General features: G+C 40.9%; 1 protein-coding gene across 2 annotated transcripts in view; it reads left to right on the top strand.

The window, feature by feature from the left end:
• The first annotated feature begins 210 nt into the window (after positions 1-210).
• The window catches only part of LOC310948731 (spondin-1-like), a 116,922-nt gene continuing 100,143 nt past the window's right edge, over positions 211-16,989 (top strand). For both annotated transcript variants that reach the window (XM_083915957.1, XM_083915956.1), the window contains exons 1-2: positions 211-746; positions 4,476-4,582. In XM_083915957.1, coding sequence (XP_083772083.1) covers positions 521-746; positions 4,476-4,582 — 333 coding nt within the window. In that variant the 5' untranslated portion in view covers positions 211-520. The remainder of the gene's footprint in view (positions 747-4,475; positions 4,583-16,989) is intronic.

Below are 16,989 nucleotides of genomic sequence, written 5' to 3'. Positions count from 1 at the left end.
AACAGATAACTGCGTAAATACGCACAGGAGAGGACCAAAAACAATTTGTTGCAACTATGTTGGTGTGACAGTTCCCCAAAGAGGCAGCTCTGCGTGAGATTCAGACAGGCAGCATGTGCATAACGTGTGTTTGGGAAGGGCTGGCTCTTATTTGAGTGCGAAGTTCCAGTTTAGACCTTCCCTCGCCCCAAGTCAAGAAGACAACCGCGTGCACCCGCGCTCGGTTATTTGGCGGATCCCCGCTGCTTCAACAACACACACTGCTCCAGGAACAGCAGCAGCAGCAGCAGCAGCTCCTCTTTCAGTACCGCTTCAACGTGGTGCGCCTCTGACGCGCTCTCTCCAGTTCAGGATGAACTCGTCTCCTTCTCTTTCCCTTTACCACTGACTGTGACGCTGCTGTAGTTTGGTGGGAGTTCCAGTGGAAGGGGCTGGAGCTGATCCTCTGTGTGCTGTTCCGCTTTCCCACTGGATGTATTTTGATTGAACTACCACTGTACACTAATTACCCGGCTCCGAAATGGGAATACACTTACATCTGCTGTTTTTGCAGTACTATTTTGTCTCGAGTTTCGTGTGCAACGCAGTCGCTTTCGTGGAGGAGCCTTCCGGAGGCAGGTCAGACGGGTACTGCGGGCGGATCCTCCGGGCGCAGACCCAGGGGACCCGGAGGGATGGACACCATGAGTTCAGGCTCAGAGTGGAGGGGGACCCGGAAACCTATCAGCCGGGCAGCACCTACAGAGGTAGTTTTTTTCAGTCCATCTGCGCAATCAGTGCGTAAACATGCGCCAGATTAAGTGTGTATCAAGTCACTAAAACCCATAGAAACCTCCACTTTATTATAAATTCACAAAACTTGAGCATTGTGTAATCACTAAACATTGCAATAATAGCCATAGTAATCTAACATTTTACTAGAAATTGCAGCCTGGAGGACCTAATTTCCAAACTAGTGCGTCTACCTCCTCTGGCTCCTGCAGGGATAATTGTGGTTTGATAAGGCTACTTAGTGTTATAACGTCTGACCTATATTCACTTCCTCTTTTCTTCCTGCAAGCAATGGGACACACACTTGCATATACAAACACAGAGAGAGAGAGAGAAAAACGCACACGAATTGGGCTCCAATTAAGCTGACCCCTACAAATTCTTTATTCTGCTTGGTGGATTTGAACATATAAACAAGACTTTGGCTCACTTGGATATTTTAGAATTTTAGCGAGTTTAGAAGTGACCACTAAGAAGTTTTTACTTAACAACAACAACCACAACAGTCAAAATACAAGTATTTCACTGTATCCTAATTGTTTTTTAAAGTCAAATCTTTATTCATAAATATTCAGTTCAGTTCTTCATTGTTCCTTGAGGGAAAATTGGCAATAGAGGGTCATAAAACAAACACAACATGGGACATTGATCACAACAATTAAAGTGAACAATCAAATAAAGCAGATTTATTTGTTTGATAAAACCACTGAAATGACCTCAGTGATATGATTGGGGGATTTAACAAGACCTGGCATGTCACAGTTTTCACACAGGCCTCAAAAACAAAAACAAAAATCAAGGGTCACCTTGTCTTAAACTCTCCTCACTGACATCTGATATACAGCATGCAATGTTTTAGCTGTGATGCCAGATTTAGAAATCCAGGGCTAAATTCTAATCAGCATCAGAGACCTGTGAAGGACACCAGCCAAAGACAAAAAACAAGAAGTTATTCCCCGGGGCTTCACAGCTTGTACGTTCACTTTCTATAAACTGTATAAGGTTGAAAGTATTGACATCTTCCTTCTCAGCACTGGGAGCAAAGTTTAAGACAAATGTGCTGGTATGAAAATACAAGGTTAGCAGAGTAAAATTCCACCCACATCTCATTATATGGCTTCTGACTTCTGACATGTTCTCCTCACTAAATTCGCTGCATGAGATCCTGTACTATGGATGCAAAACCAAACCACAGAAATACAAACCGTTCACTACACAAACCACAGCGTGGCGGTACATTTGGTTCCATAGAATCCCCACGGGAAGCGAGATGTGAGCAGTGCATGTTCTGTCATCCAGTCCACAGTGACTCTGTCTTCCGTAAACGTCTCTGCCGTCTGTCAAAGCAGCTCCCGGGGAGCAGAGTGACAGCACAAACTTTACTGAAATAGTTTTAATGTTGGCTCCTTGGGAAGACATCACCAGTGTATTGATTGATACATTTTATTTCCAAAGTAGTATATGATGGTACTTTCCCACAGTGGTGTTTTTGGAGGAGATGGGTCGCCCCAATTCCCAGCATTGCCCGCTTGACTGGCTTGTCACTAGCAGTTATCGATTTCTCCTTAATTACCACTGAGGACTGAGAAACTGAGAAACATCCTCCTACAACCATGATGGTTGCACCTGATTGCACAAATGCTTCAATGTCATTTAATATCTAAATGTATGTACTATGTGTCTCTTTCCAATGTTTTTAATGTTTTAAGTAAAGCACTTTGAATTGCCTTGTTGTTGAAAGGTGCTATGCAAATTAACTTGCCTTGTGTTACCTTTACTGGTGGGTTTCCTACTCCCAGATTTCAAAATTGACCAACATCAACATGGTGTGGAAACTTGATACTCCATATTACAAAAATAGTTCACTGCAATACATTTTCTTAAACATTTTGAGAAATAAGCTATGTAGTTGCTCTTCATTTTAGATTAACATGGTTGGTTTCAAAGATTTTCAGGAGTGTTACTGTGAGTCACACTGGAAGCCTGTAGTTTACATAAAGTGGCCTGGACTTCTACTTTATGCGAATGAGGGCAACTCAACGCCCCATTGCTCCAAACCCGTTGCCACCTTACCACAATGAGTCACATAGCTGCAGACAATGAATGGGAAGTGGGTAAATGAAGGTCCTATGGGGCATCTACCTGCAGTGAAACATGCAAGCTCACAGACAGACTAGGAGCTTAGTAATCAATGTAGATACGGTTAATAAGTTCAATGCACATATACAGCGGCCTTTTTGTGTGATTTAAACAGCCGTCTGTGCAGATAAGGCTTCACTAAACATGATGACTTGACTTGACTAGACTTGAAAAAAAAACCTGCAGAGGGACCGCGGGAGACCGTGTGGAATAATGCATTTAATTTTTATTTCTATTTTATTAACCTTTATTTATACAGGTAAAATCTCATTGACTTAAAATAAAAAAAAATAAAAAATAAAAAATAATAATAATAAAATGGAAGTCTGTTCCGTGAGTGATGAACTTCAAAAACACTGAGAGGCAGGGATACAGCTGGGAGATCAACATATTTTAAGACATGTTTAAATAGGCTGAGTAGCATTTTTGCTTTTGAAATAACTGTGAGTGTTGATTTAATATTTTATCAACCCTCTGGATGGAAGTAATTTAATCTCTGCAAACTACAAAATATACAACCCTGACCTTTAGAATCAGAATCAGAAAACCTCTATGGTCCCCTGCAAAAAGCAGTGAAACGTTTTCATAGACATGTGCATAAAAGAACCATAAGTTAAGAAAAACACAATTTAACGTAACATAAAACAAACAACAGATAGATACGGTCCTCTGGCTTGTTAAACCCCTTCAGCCCTCAGTCTTCCATATCACACTGACCCTCACATGAATGCATGTTTCCCTAGCACCATTCAGCAGGCCAGTGGACAGAATTCTTTGGGGCATTGTACATTTCTGCAAACCACAGAAATGTTTTTGGCACCTTTTAGTTTGTGGTGCTTTCAACTGACAGCAAGTGCTCCAGCCTCAAACTCTGCTAATGGAGGAGGTTGGGGTAGATGTCGGGTCATACATTCCCCGGACTTTCACCCAGAAGAAACTTGGTTCTTGTCCCGTCCCGCAGGAAAGTGAAACTTTATTACATAACACGCATACTTATTTTATCCCAAAACATGATCTTTTCCTTAACCTAACCATTAAGTTGTTGTTGTTTTTTTGGCAGTTTTTCAAGGCTATATAGTACAGACAGGAAATGGGAAGAGAGAGAGGGGGGGGGGGGGCATGCAGCAAAGGGCCGCAGGACGGAGTCAAACCCGTGGCTACTGCCTCAAGGACCTTCAGCCTCTCTACATGGGGCGACTGCTCTAAACACTGTGCCACCCCAACCACGTAGTTTTGATGCCCAAACCTAAGAATCCTTAATAGTTTCTGTTTGAATTTTACAACCACATACTACATATTTAAAACTGTGACTTTGAAGTGCCTAAAACTGTCTGTATTTGGAGTAGGAGTATGGAACAAGAATGTGTTGCAGTGGTCCAGAAACATTGAGAATTAACCTACCTGTGGTTTTCAGAAACATACATAGCCAGTGATTTTTTTCCAGTGGGTTGCATTCAGAGTGACTCTACGTCATGTTGCTTGACCCTGATGTGTCGATGTACAATATGTGCCTCTGAACTGCTCAGTTTCTCTGTGGAGTAATTACACACTCTCCTCCCTAACAGTGGTACTCCTGGCAACCAGCCCTGCTTATTTCAGAGGTTTCACCCTCATCGCGCTGAAGGAAGGCAGAGAGGGCACCACAGATGACGACTACACCGGCCAGTTCCAGGTAAGGATGCGCAGGTGTGGTGAGGAAGGAAAGGATTGCTGAATACTGAATGTGCTTTGAGTTTTAAGGGAAAGTTTGCAGAATATGAACGCATTTGCATGTGTTGAAACTCAGAATATGAACCTTTCACATGGGAGTCGACTTAGGGGACACGATCGAAAAAGATCTATTCTTACCCAGTCGTTCTGGTTCAAGAAATATCTGCGTCCACATGAAAACAGTGAAACCGCCTCAAAGTGCTGTAGTTCAAACGCCAGGCATTTATGTGCCGCTGTAACTCACCACTCGCCACAGAAATACAAACTCTCGCTGCTGAGGTCCGTCTCTCCCCCTCTCTCTTCTACACAGCAGCACTGCGCAGCACTGTTGTTGTTGTTGTTTTTGTTGTTGTTGTTGTTGTTGTGTGGGGTTAGAGGTCGGGTCAGGAGGTGGGGCGATGATGTCATTGTTTAACAAAGTAAGCGGCTTCGGCGTCCAGACAACAACACGATGAATTTTGAGATCTACCCACTCTGTTTCAGATGATACCGTTTTCAGCCTCAGTGCAGATGGTCGGTCAAAACAATACAAAAGTTCTGCAGTTACAGGACATGCGTTTCAGTGTGGATGGGTGCTGCTCACCGTTGTCTTCTGATATAAAGGTTAAAAGAGGTGTTGTTGACAGACACAAGCTCAGCTCCCCAGGATGAAGCTAGAAATCTGAGGAGGAGAAGAAAAGAGAATCTATTGCTTATTCGGTGCAGCTCTTCTTGGGTGAGGCAGACATGGCATCTCTCCCACTAAGTAGCAAATATTTCCTCCAGCGGAACAAGGAGAAGGCAGAGCAGGAGAGCAAGGAAGAGGCATGTGAGGACAGAGATAAAAGAGATAAACAGAGAAATTTAAAAAGAAGGCAGGAGAGAGCAATGAGATGTTTGATTCAGAAGTAACACAGCTTCCACTGAGCCACAAAGAGCTCCTGAGGAGAGAGCCAGACCTCCTCAATTACCTCCCACGCAGTGTAAACAGGAACACACATCTGTAGCTGTTTCCACACGCTGATCTTAACCAGACTCTTACCAAACTGAGCAGGAGGCTGCGTTAATGTAGCCGACAGTGAGAAGATCTTGCTTCTTGTTTTGTTGGAATGCTGCTCTCTCTAAATGCACAGAGAACAGTGAGTGAGGGTATTTTCACACCCGCTGTTCTTTTGCTTTAGTCCGACTCACTTGATGAAGTTGTAAACTTTGCAGCATTTTCCCCTTGGTTTGGTTTCTTTTCACAAAAAAATCCAAGCACAGCAATCCGAGCAAGAAATTGTATACAGGAAAAAGTCTCCTGTGTTCTGGACATGGAATGTATAATAAAGACGGGCGTAGCTTCTGGGTCTGAAAAGGAAAGCCAATGAAGAAGTGCCTTAAACCTGCATTCTTTCTCATTTCTGACACTGGTTGCAAAGAGAGGTCCATTTGTATAGAAGTCATTAGGAATAAAACCATACTTCTCACTTGATTTATTACCTCAGTAAAGATTTTCCTAATGAGTTTATGGTTAAATCGCTTAATCAAAACAGCCTGATGTTCAGTTAGTAAAATATGGTCCCATTTAGAGAAAAATAGACGATAAAGCAGGGGATGCTTTTGGGTGTGGCTACCGTGTGAATGACAGGTTGCCGTGCTTGCAACAGGATAGAGATTTAGTAATGCATATACAGTACATGCCCCTTTGTACAAAAATAGCTATGAACTTGTATTTTGGTGTTGTCTGTGTTAAGTTTTGAGAACTTTGACCCTCTCAAAGTGTCCGTTCTGCATCGACATTCAGACAGCAGAAAGTCTACACATTTTCCGCTGTAGGCTTAAAATGCATCTCTTTCAACCTCATAGGCTAAGAAGATAATTTATTTGAACAAAAAATAAATTAATAATAATAATAATAATTTGAACTGAACAGTTTGTAGCACTCTTTAGTTTGGCTTATTTGAAGCTAATGCACTTACTTAATTCTAGCTCTTCTGGTTTGTACCCTAATTGTTGAATGCAGTTATTGGAAGTCGCTTTGCAGAAAAACGCCAGCGTGTTTTTTGGTTGCCTGAAAATGTCTTGAACGGTTTCGTTGCACCTTGCTAATAAAGCTAACGTTCGCTAGTTAGCGCCCGCTAAAAAACAGCAGTTTCTCTTTTTAGCATTGAGCATCATTGAAACGGCAGTGGAAAGCCGCCTAACGCTGCCTAGCGCTGCCTAGCGCTGCCTAGCGCTCCTCCCTAGCGCTCCTCCCTAGCCCTGTCCTTTTGTCAAAATATGGTCACGCCCGGTTTAAAAAAAACAAGATTTTTGGTACCTTTTTTTTAAGCTATTCTGACCTTTCTGGCATATCGCACAGCACTCGCTCAGCAAATTGGAACACGAACAACTCCGCCTCCCTCAAAAGTCCTTCCCTCCTCCCCCCGCTTGACCTCTGACGCTCCCTCCAACCGCCAGCGTGTGCGGTGAGAAAGTAGGCAGTACTGGTTTGTTTACACTACCGGTGTACCATCTCATCTCCTTTTAGCATTGGATGAAGCTGCATTAGCCTCCACCATCGCTGGAAAGCAGAGCCAATGTGGACTCGCGTCTCGCCTCTTGACGCATCAGTTCTAACGCTCTACTGCTCTGTCGCTCTGCAGAGAGGTGCGCAAGTTGCAAGCAGTGACAGCAGTAGGCAACTGGAAGGGAGCTCTGCAAATTATTTTATTCGGAACCAATAAAATGAATGGTCAGGCTTTTATCACAAATATAAGAGAATTAAACATTAATGAGTTTCAACACCTGTCAAACATGCCATCCGCTTATTAGGAGCATTTTAAGATTAGAAAAAAAGTGCAAAAATGCCAGAAAGGGAAGAATTGCTTTAAGGTGGCTCAATTTATTCACAACCTCAACTCTAACATAAAAGAAAACACTCCAACCTTAACATTTCCGGTAGCTGTCAACGAGTGGTAAAAGACAGAATGGTAGGGGGGAAAGACTGTATGACAGCAGCACTAGTAACACCGGTTGAGATGCAAATGTAAAACATAAAAGGTTTTAATATTCACACCAGCTCAGAATGAGCCGTGTCTTATCTCTGCTGCTGAGTGCAGTGACAGAGGTTAGCACCTGAGGCTCAGGCCAGGAGACAAAATAAAAGCGTCTCCTCCTGTGATTTCTGTACCCAGTCAAGGAGCCAAAGCAGGAAAAGCTAAAACTGAGCTACTGTACAATATTTAATTAAGTTTCCTTTAAGGGAGAAGCTCTGAATGAATTTAAGTTCCCTCTGGAAAACAGTTAACTATGTAGCGTGTGTCTAGAGCTTTTATTGTGAAAGGTAAGAACGGAAGAAGTGAAGCTGTCCGCGCTGCCTTTGTTGAGATGAAAAGTAAAACATATTTTCCGTCCATTCAATGTCACCATGTGCATTTTCAGGAATATTCAAATGCAGTTCAACAGTTTCTAAATATTTTCTTTAATAAAAACATTACAAACAGGATTAAGCAGTCTTGGCAGAGTTTTTGGCCCTTTGAGCTTTCAAGTTTATTTATCGATTCACCGTGAATCCTCCTGTCCCTGGGAGCTTTTTTCTGGCTCTGAAACTAGCCTTTTTGAAAGTGTGTCAACACTTATTGTTTCACTTGTTCATTCATTTATTAACTTTGTTCCTCTTGCTACTCTATCGTTTGCCTCTTGCAGTATGTAGGGCTGTTGCAATAACCTCAATATTGCAATACCACGCTATTACATGCCAACCGTACAGGATGGCAAGCAAACGCCACAACTGCTATGTTCCCATGTTTTTGTTTTTTTCATGAAGCTAGGACATTTTTGTTTTACACTTCAATGTATAGGTCATATTTAAAGGCGGCTAGCAGGGATAAGGAGCGGTTGAGCAAGGCGACAAACTGTCGAAGTCATATACACAACTCTCTTGCTGTTGTAGTTGGGATGCTGCGGGCGGGTCTTCTAGCTCCACTTTTTCATTTCTGCTCACCTTGTGTGACTGAATTTGCTTGCCGTGCTAACTTTTTGGTTGGTTAGTTCCTCATTATGTTCATCAGTCTACATACCATATGTATTAATACCGTACACTGCACTTTTGAGCCACTTTAATCACTGCAAGGGACATTCATTAAGCACGACAGTCCTACTCTTCTATGATGTAAACACTCACACTCTTCAACTTTTCAACCCATTAAAATGTAATGACAAATTCCATGCAAGATTACACACAAATAACAGCCACAGGGTGAAATATAAAAAGATTAGGCATCATTTTCTTTTAAAAATTACACAAAAACTGAAAATAATTGTATACTGCTCTGTATAATTGTGTTCTTAAGTTTTAAAAGTTGCGAGGGATTTTGCATGAGCTTTCCCAGCAGGATAGATAAAGTTGAGAAGTCCAGACTTATTTTTTTTTATTTACTTGGAGCTTGGTGCTTAGACTTCAGCGTGGTCCTTCTTATCAGGTCTCACAAACCAGCATGTATGAAAACAGATAATCACGTTATTTTCTTGCTTACAGTGGAACCTTGGTTGTGTCTGAAGTGAGACAAAGATCATTTTGAGACATACACTCAGTTTGCATCTTAGTTTAAGCTGTTCAAACACTTCTGCTCACTCTTCTCTATTTGATTTCCACTCCCTGCACAATATATACCTCACAGTCTCAACCTCAGAGTCCCAGCAGAGTCTGGGGTGAGGCAGACACCAGGGAGTAGGCAGTGAGCCGAAACTGGAACAGTCTTGAACAAAATTAAAGTTGACAATCTGGCTTTGCAAGCTGTTTAATACATATTGGCAAATCCATCAGACACCTTTTGTTGTGTAATTGGCAGTTGTTATTGACTTCAATCCACATGCGGAAAATGATTAAGGCCTATAGAGATAAGCTGCTGTCAAAACAGCGTTCAAAGAATAGATTCTGATAAGTTAACTGTATGAAACTGGATCATCCATCTGCTTCAGTCTCAACTTTTCTTTATATATCCATGCCTTCTGTATTAAAAGCATCAATGGTAGGGAGTACTGAGGGACCGAAGACTCTGTATGAGGAGGTCAAGTTAACTCTCATACATAGCGTTCTTTAGTATTTTAACCCAAACTACAATCTTTTCCTTAACCTAATCACATTGTTATGTAGACTAAACTCCACGAGCATAAGTTTTTGACCCAAACCACCATCTTCCCCTGAACTTGAATAAATAATGTTCATTTTGTTTGAATTCACAAGGTGACTCCCAGACGCCAAGGGCCCTAACGGGGTCATCCCTATGTTCCACAGGTCCTATGTTCCGTGGTCGCATAAGCCTCGGCCTTCGCTGATTTAATTCGGTATTTTGGTAGCGTTAGAGGTTATGGTCAGGGTCAAGGTTATGGGGTAGTGTTAGGGTCTACATAGGCCTATTTGCCAGGGAATTTGGCACTGATTGTGGAAAAAATAAAAGACCGGGGAACATAGGACCTGTAACAAGCGGGGAGCATCGGACCTTTTTTCAAAATAAGGGTTTCATTTTCCCCGGTCACATACAAAGCGGGGAACATAGAACCCAGGGAACATAGGTACGCTCCCGTCCTAATCGGGACCGTTACCACATGAATAGATGATAACTGGACCTGCTGGTACAGTAGGTGTAGCAGGTAATCTCCAATCCCATTGGCTACCTGTCTGACGGCAGATACGCCTCTGGGGGGAACAGCTAAGTTTTTGTGCTTTCTGGTGAAGCCAGGCCAAAAACTTCCTCCTCCAAGCAGCAGACATTGTTTATGTTGAAGTTTAGAAAAATTAAATAATAACAAAAGAGGTAAAAACCAAAAGCTAAATCTTCTTCAGACAAACGCCTTTGGGTTCTGTGATTGGATGATGGCCGATGCATCCCGCCTCTATTGCTGGTCTGCAACCAAAGCATGCTCAAATGTGATTGGTAAATACTACCGGAATCTGTTTATGGAGATTAGTAGCAGGCACCTTTAAACCCATATCTGAGAGGGTGATGACCACTGATTAGAGCCATTCACTGGAGTGCTAACATCCAAATTAAGTGTTATATCAACGAAAACCATAGATAGATGTTGTTAGAAAAGTTAGTTGGAGAATGATTTCATTTAATGAATAGGGCTTCCTTTGTGTCCCTGTTATATTAATGGGCCGATAAGGAAGATGCAACATGGCAGCGAGACTGGCTATTTAACTAAGTGACCTCAGTCCATCAGCTTCTTTTTTATCATAGATGTTTACATAATAAAACTCACGTAAAGTACGGTTAATAAAACAATTCATATTCTGACAGTTTATTCTTCACAAGTTAATTTTGGGGATAGTTTTGCAATGTCATGATTATTATTGTGCAGCGGAAGAGAAGCCAAATGAACACAGTTGTGGTTCCCCAATTGGCTGTTCTCTCTCCTCGCTCTCTGGTACGTAGTTGTTTCTGGCAGCTATCCTGGAATGTGCCCGCCTGCTGTTACACTAAAACACCACAACTGAGAGTTGTTCCTTAAGCAATATTCTGCTCTTTGTTCCCTTTACTATCAGTAAAGGACTTCTTTCTTAATGTATCAGACCTCTGTGTGTGTGTGTGTGTGTGTGTGTGTGTGTGTGTGTGTGTGTGTGTCTGTGACTTAGTATCCCACTGAGTCTGCAGTCATTGTCTGCTTGGAAATGTGTGTCTTTGTGCTTATATGTGCTCAGAATGGGCATGTGGATATACGTGTGAGTCTGCATGTGTGTTTTTCCCAGCCCTACTTGCGTTAATGTGGGACGTGGGTCATATTTATCTAGGCCAGCAACGTGTTATTGCTCAGGGAGACAAACAGAGCTTGTTTGCAAGGGGAGAGATGAGCAGACATGAGATATTATCTTCTCTTTTTCTACACAGATTATCGAGGGTTCTGAGTTTAGCTAGGGGATAAACAAACACAATCAGTTAAAAGTGCCTCAGCTAAGTCATAGGTTTCAGATTGGAGCAATTACATAAGCCAAGCAGAGCTTAGAGGACATGTAAGATGTGTGTAGAGATGGAATGATGGATACCTAATATATGTGATCCTAAAGTAATTATTGCCTTTCTAAGAACCCAGACATGCATGAGGCAAATGCTCACTGTTTTTATAATAAACAGGAGTTTACAATACAACTATGTGCTTAGTTGCTTCAAGGAACCTCCTAGAAATAAAGTTTACACATCTTAATGTATATTGCTTGTTTCCAAAATAATGTTGTACTCATATAATTGCATAATTGCATCAAGATTATGAGCATGAGGCCACTATTTCTTACTTATCGTGCTATATGATTTGCTGGGGATTTAGTTGTAGCTCTTCAAATGTTTAAGGGAATGAGCTTGCACGAGGAGGTGCCAAATCATGGGGGTTTGCATTTACAGTTATTGGTCATTATGCTAATATGTACCACAGATAATCTAAATCCCTGGTTATCAAACTGTGGTACTTTTACCACTGGTGGTACTCAAGCTCTATCTTGTGATAAGCGAAGGAATCTCCAAAATAAAAAAGGAAACATTAATTACTAAATTATTTTATAATACTAAGAAAATACTTTCCTTACTTCTTTTAAGATCCTTGAAATGTTATTTAAAATAAGTTCAGCATTTCCTGTAATATTTTTATTTCAATATCAGCCTGCTAATGTATGTCTTCCGTGTACCTCCAACTTTATAACTGTATGTCTGTGTTTTTCTGAAATATTCATGTGCTGTGTTTATCATGTGCCACAAATGCCTGTCTACCAGAAGAGCCTGTACTGTGGAAAGGAATTTCCCCAAAGGGACAAATAATAAACTAACCAAATTACTAACCAGGTAGTCATGTTCAAGAGCTAATCTGTGAAGCAAGATAGTAAGCAGATGTAAAATGATTGGTTTGAAAATACTGACATGTCAGTTCTGTGGCTGTGGCTGAAGACAGTCAACAGTAAATAATCTTCTGATTAGGAATAAACCTTCCTGTCTGTAGCTGAATAGTGCAGACCTACGCTGCTGTATTTTAACATTGGTCTTAGTGGTGGGACTCGAGAAATCCTGATATTTTCTGAGGTGGTATGTCATGTACAAAGTTTGAAAACCACTGATCTAAAGCAATGTTTATAACATTTCTTTTTAATAGATATTCCCAAAGCTTTCACTTTCGCTGTTCTAAACACACTGGTGTCTGGTACCATTTTCTATGCTGCACATGATGTGATTTTCAACTTCCAACAGCAGAAGACTGCTTTTATTTTTGCATATAACTGGCTAGTTTTTTAACATGAGCAGTGAAAACCTAGCCTGGCATCACCAGACTAACTGTTATCAGCAGTGCAGGGAAAAATGCCTCTGGACGTAATTAGATGGACCTACATCCAATCACAGCAACAAAGTGGCAGTGCTTCTCAGCTGAAAACAAGGTATGAAACATTCTCAAATTACAGCTAAACAGTACACCAAAATACGTTTCTGAAGGCTTCAGGCAATACAGTAACAGAATATTGAGTCATATTTGATCTGTGCTGTCTAGTTTGACAGTTTGATCTGAGTGTTGTGAGCCTGAAAAACAGAACAGTAGACTGTACAGTAGCATTGTCAGTCATCGCCTTAAATCCTCCCCACTAAGATGAGTTGCAATTCACTCACAAAGGGCCAGGACAGCTAGAAATCTGTCTGTATAGGAGAGGTGCCAGATTTATCTGCCAGAACAAATGAAGCATGACTTTGGCAGATTTGTCTGGTTTCCAGGCTAGTCACAACCACTGTCACTAACCAAACTTCAGAAAGAGAAACAGGTTTGTGCTATGTAAGGGCAAAGTGTAGTAATTACGAACAGTTGCACAATCTGGGGCATGAAAGTATGGGGGTTAGGATTGATTTGCTAAAAATGATACCATGACAAGCCAGTAAAACATAATCTATCATAGATGTGCCAACTACAAACTTTGAAGGAATTTTTTTTTGTAGTTTTGCAATTAGGTCTCTCCATCTCCTAAACACCATCCTGAGCAACAAGTAGAAATCACAAATGCAGTCATGAACATTCTATTTTTTTATTCCTGCACATTAAGGAGATACGTATATTAAAAGCATGTGAGTTATTTTCACATTTTTAGCAACAGTATTTATTAGTAGACTTATATTTATACCCAAATAGGCTATTTATCATGGTTTATTGGGGGAAACCAAGCATCTATATGTAAAATCAGACATTCAGCCCCCCCAGAGCCAGAACAGAATAAGCCATTATTTCATAACTACATTTTGCGCATTTTGCAACGATTCGACTATAGTATGAGATTGGCAGTTCAATTAGGCTCTTCGAAGAGAATCGTTGAATAGTCGACTATTCGGGGTCACCCCTACCACAAATAATTATTGAGTTTATTGAAACGCAATTACATAGCGTAGTATAGCATAGTGCTAAAATTGAACTGCAGCAAACATGGGTTTTCTGATATTACTGGGTAGTTTGAGCAATCACTAATCAAATTCAGTATCATCTATAACAACTCAAACTTTAGCAGCTGAAAATTGATGGAGACATTTGTAACAGAATAATTCAGCATTTTTTGTATTTATCTTTTTTGGAGGGGGATTTCCTTCATTTTTCTCCAATTTCCCATTCCATTTGCACCAATTACTTGTAGCCTCTTATTTTAAAGGTTTAGCCTGAATATTATATAGCTTCACGCTAACCGCCCTAAAGAACCTCTGAGCCAATTAGTAGTCATCACGGTGGGATTTTTGACCTCACACTTCTCCTCACAGTTTGATTGACAGTTGATCCACAGGAAAGTTTCGCACAAACACACCACAGAGAAGAGAATGTATCACCAATGAGAGAGAGTATATAATGATCTTAGGATTTTCCAATATGAATACAACTATGCAACACTGGAACATTTTTTAACAGTGTTGTGCAACAAAATGGAAGCTGTTGTACCTTTATGGTAGCCTCGTTAGCCCATCCTGATCTTGTGAGCTTCATTGTATTTTACCCGCAGATCAGTCTGGTAACATGAGGCAGAGAAAATTTGGAGAAGTTTGCCCAAGCGGCTGTACCAATCAGCGTTGGTTTTGAGGCGGATTTAAGTGTGACGCAACAAGAAGCGAATGTTAAGTGTAAACAACATGGCGGCTTCCACGGATGAGATGTGCGCAGCTATCGAGCAAGTCGCTCACTAACGCTTTTTTCTCTTGGATCCTTCCGTTGGAATATGAACCAGGCACCTGTAACTGGGCCTTTTATCCATAAATTTGCGTTACACAAACCACAAATATCCTTTACCTTTTATTGTTTATGCTGACGTTGTTTACTTTCTGAGCGTTACCCCGACGCTGTTAGTATGTTATACGCTTCTTTGATCTGATTGGTTGATTTGGCACATACAGTATGATGGTGATAGGCAGGTGGTTAATCCAATCAGCAACCGGTATTTTTTCCCCTTCCCCAAAGATCTCCAAATGAGAGTCCCCAGATGGAAATGCTGAGCAAATACAAATCAATCCATCTGGCGGAGTCAGGTTAACTTTATGCTACACAAGAAAAAAATGAACTAAATTAATTTTTATGGTGGAGGATGAGTTGAGGAGTTTTACAGCCTGAGGAAAGAAGCTGCTCTGTAGTCTCGGGACAGTGGTCTGTATGGCGCAGCGTAAACAGGCTGATTCTGGGGTGCGTATGTGTATTTTAATATCCTTTGGGCTTTCAGCTTTTGTGCAGGCATCTCTCCTCACCAATATCACTGATGCTCTGTAGATGGATACCGCTGATGTTCTGGACGGTTTAAAAACACCCGCTGCAGAGCCCTGCTATCCTGGGCTGTGGACAAACCTTGACAATTTGTAATGACAAAGGAAACACTGTGTCACTGCTTGGTAAAAATGTCACCACTTTTTAATCCACACTTTGGATGACTGCTGTAGTCTCAACAGCTCTGTGACTCAGCCTTGGTCTTCATGCTGTTTCCCATTGACAATAGCCTAAATAAAGTGAGTGGGCAAGGCTGGAAAACAGACATACATAGGCACACACACACACACACACACACACACACACACACACACACACACACACACACACACACACACACACACACATACAGTTCAGAATAATGACCCTACACTTTGGTTAATGATGCGACGCCCTCTGTTGCTATGAATAAACCGAACATTTATTTTTAAAATGATGAGGCTTTATGATTATGCACACAAGCTATTTTTAACTAGGGAGCCACCAGATTATATTTGACTATAACAAGGACAACCACTCATTGATTGACAGTTAGCTGTCAGTTAAGCATGGCTTGGCATTTCTTTCATGGGGAAGTGTTGGAAATAATGCTTGTTTTCATTCATTCAGATGTATTTTTTTGCAGTCAGCAAAAGTAAAAATCAAGATATTCTCAAGCCATGAGGGATTATTGATGTTCAGAAACAGGTCAAAGGCGGATACTCAGTGTTTGTAAAAGGGCTAGCCTTTTATCACATTGTATTTGTGTGTCATTTAGTCTATTCACTGAGTAACATCTTTAGTGAAGGTGACAGACTCTGTTTTTGTCAGAGCTTTTCACACCAAAGATAACACCAGAGGTTTCGCACAAGAAAAACAGATAAGAAAAGAACTTGACAGACTTGAAGAAAGAAAGACATAATTTGAACTTTCACTACAAGTAGAATAGAGAGAGTCCATTTACGGATCTAGTCAGCACGGACACAAACAAGATGGCTATGGCAGTATTACAGCTCATGGAAACTTAGAAACAGAGAAAAAAAAATGTAATTGTGCATTATGGCACTAAAAGGTGTATATAACTGTAAACATGTGGATTTTAAAAAGAGCTTGATTTTTATATTAAACTATAGCTTCCGGTTCTAAAAAGTGAAGCCGGTCTGCGACTCAAAAAGAAGTCAGAATTTATAGAAGTCAATGAGAAAATCTCCCTACTTCTCACTTGATTTGTCAGGCGTGTTTCCATTTAGGTAAAACGTGGCGGCTGGGAAAGTTGCAGGGCATGCCTCTCACTCGGCATGTCTCTGTTACAAAAAGGGACCCCAGAGGGATTTATGGGGAGCTGAGGAATCACTCTGAATGGGATTCATGTAATTCTGGTTGACATTCATAAAGTTTTATGAGCACTTCAAGATCCGACCATTATTAAAATGAATGTCGTTCAAAAAAATAAAATGAAAACAAAGAGTTTGTGATCATGACCAGGTGACACTTTAGATTCACGACATCAACTCATGCAGAAGTAACATAAAGGAAAACACTCAATTCAATTCAATTCAATTCAATTTCAATTCGATTAAATTCAATTCAAATCAACTCCACCTTAAAATTTCCGGTAGTTGTCAAAAAGTGAGTGTTAGTGAGAGACAGGCTTTCACCAATGCAGAGGGCATTATATAGTGTATCCCTATTCGG

Source organism: Echiichthys vipera, assembly GCF_963691815.1.
Source record: "Echiichthys vipera genome assembly, chromosome: 7".
Taxonomy (NCBI): Eukaryota; Metazoa; Chordata; class Actinopteri; order Perciformes; family Trachinidae; genus Echiichthys; species Echiichthys vipera.
The sequence above is the reverse complement of the archived record's forward strand: the minus strand, read 5'-3'. Positions and strand labels throughout refer to the sequence as shown.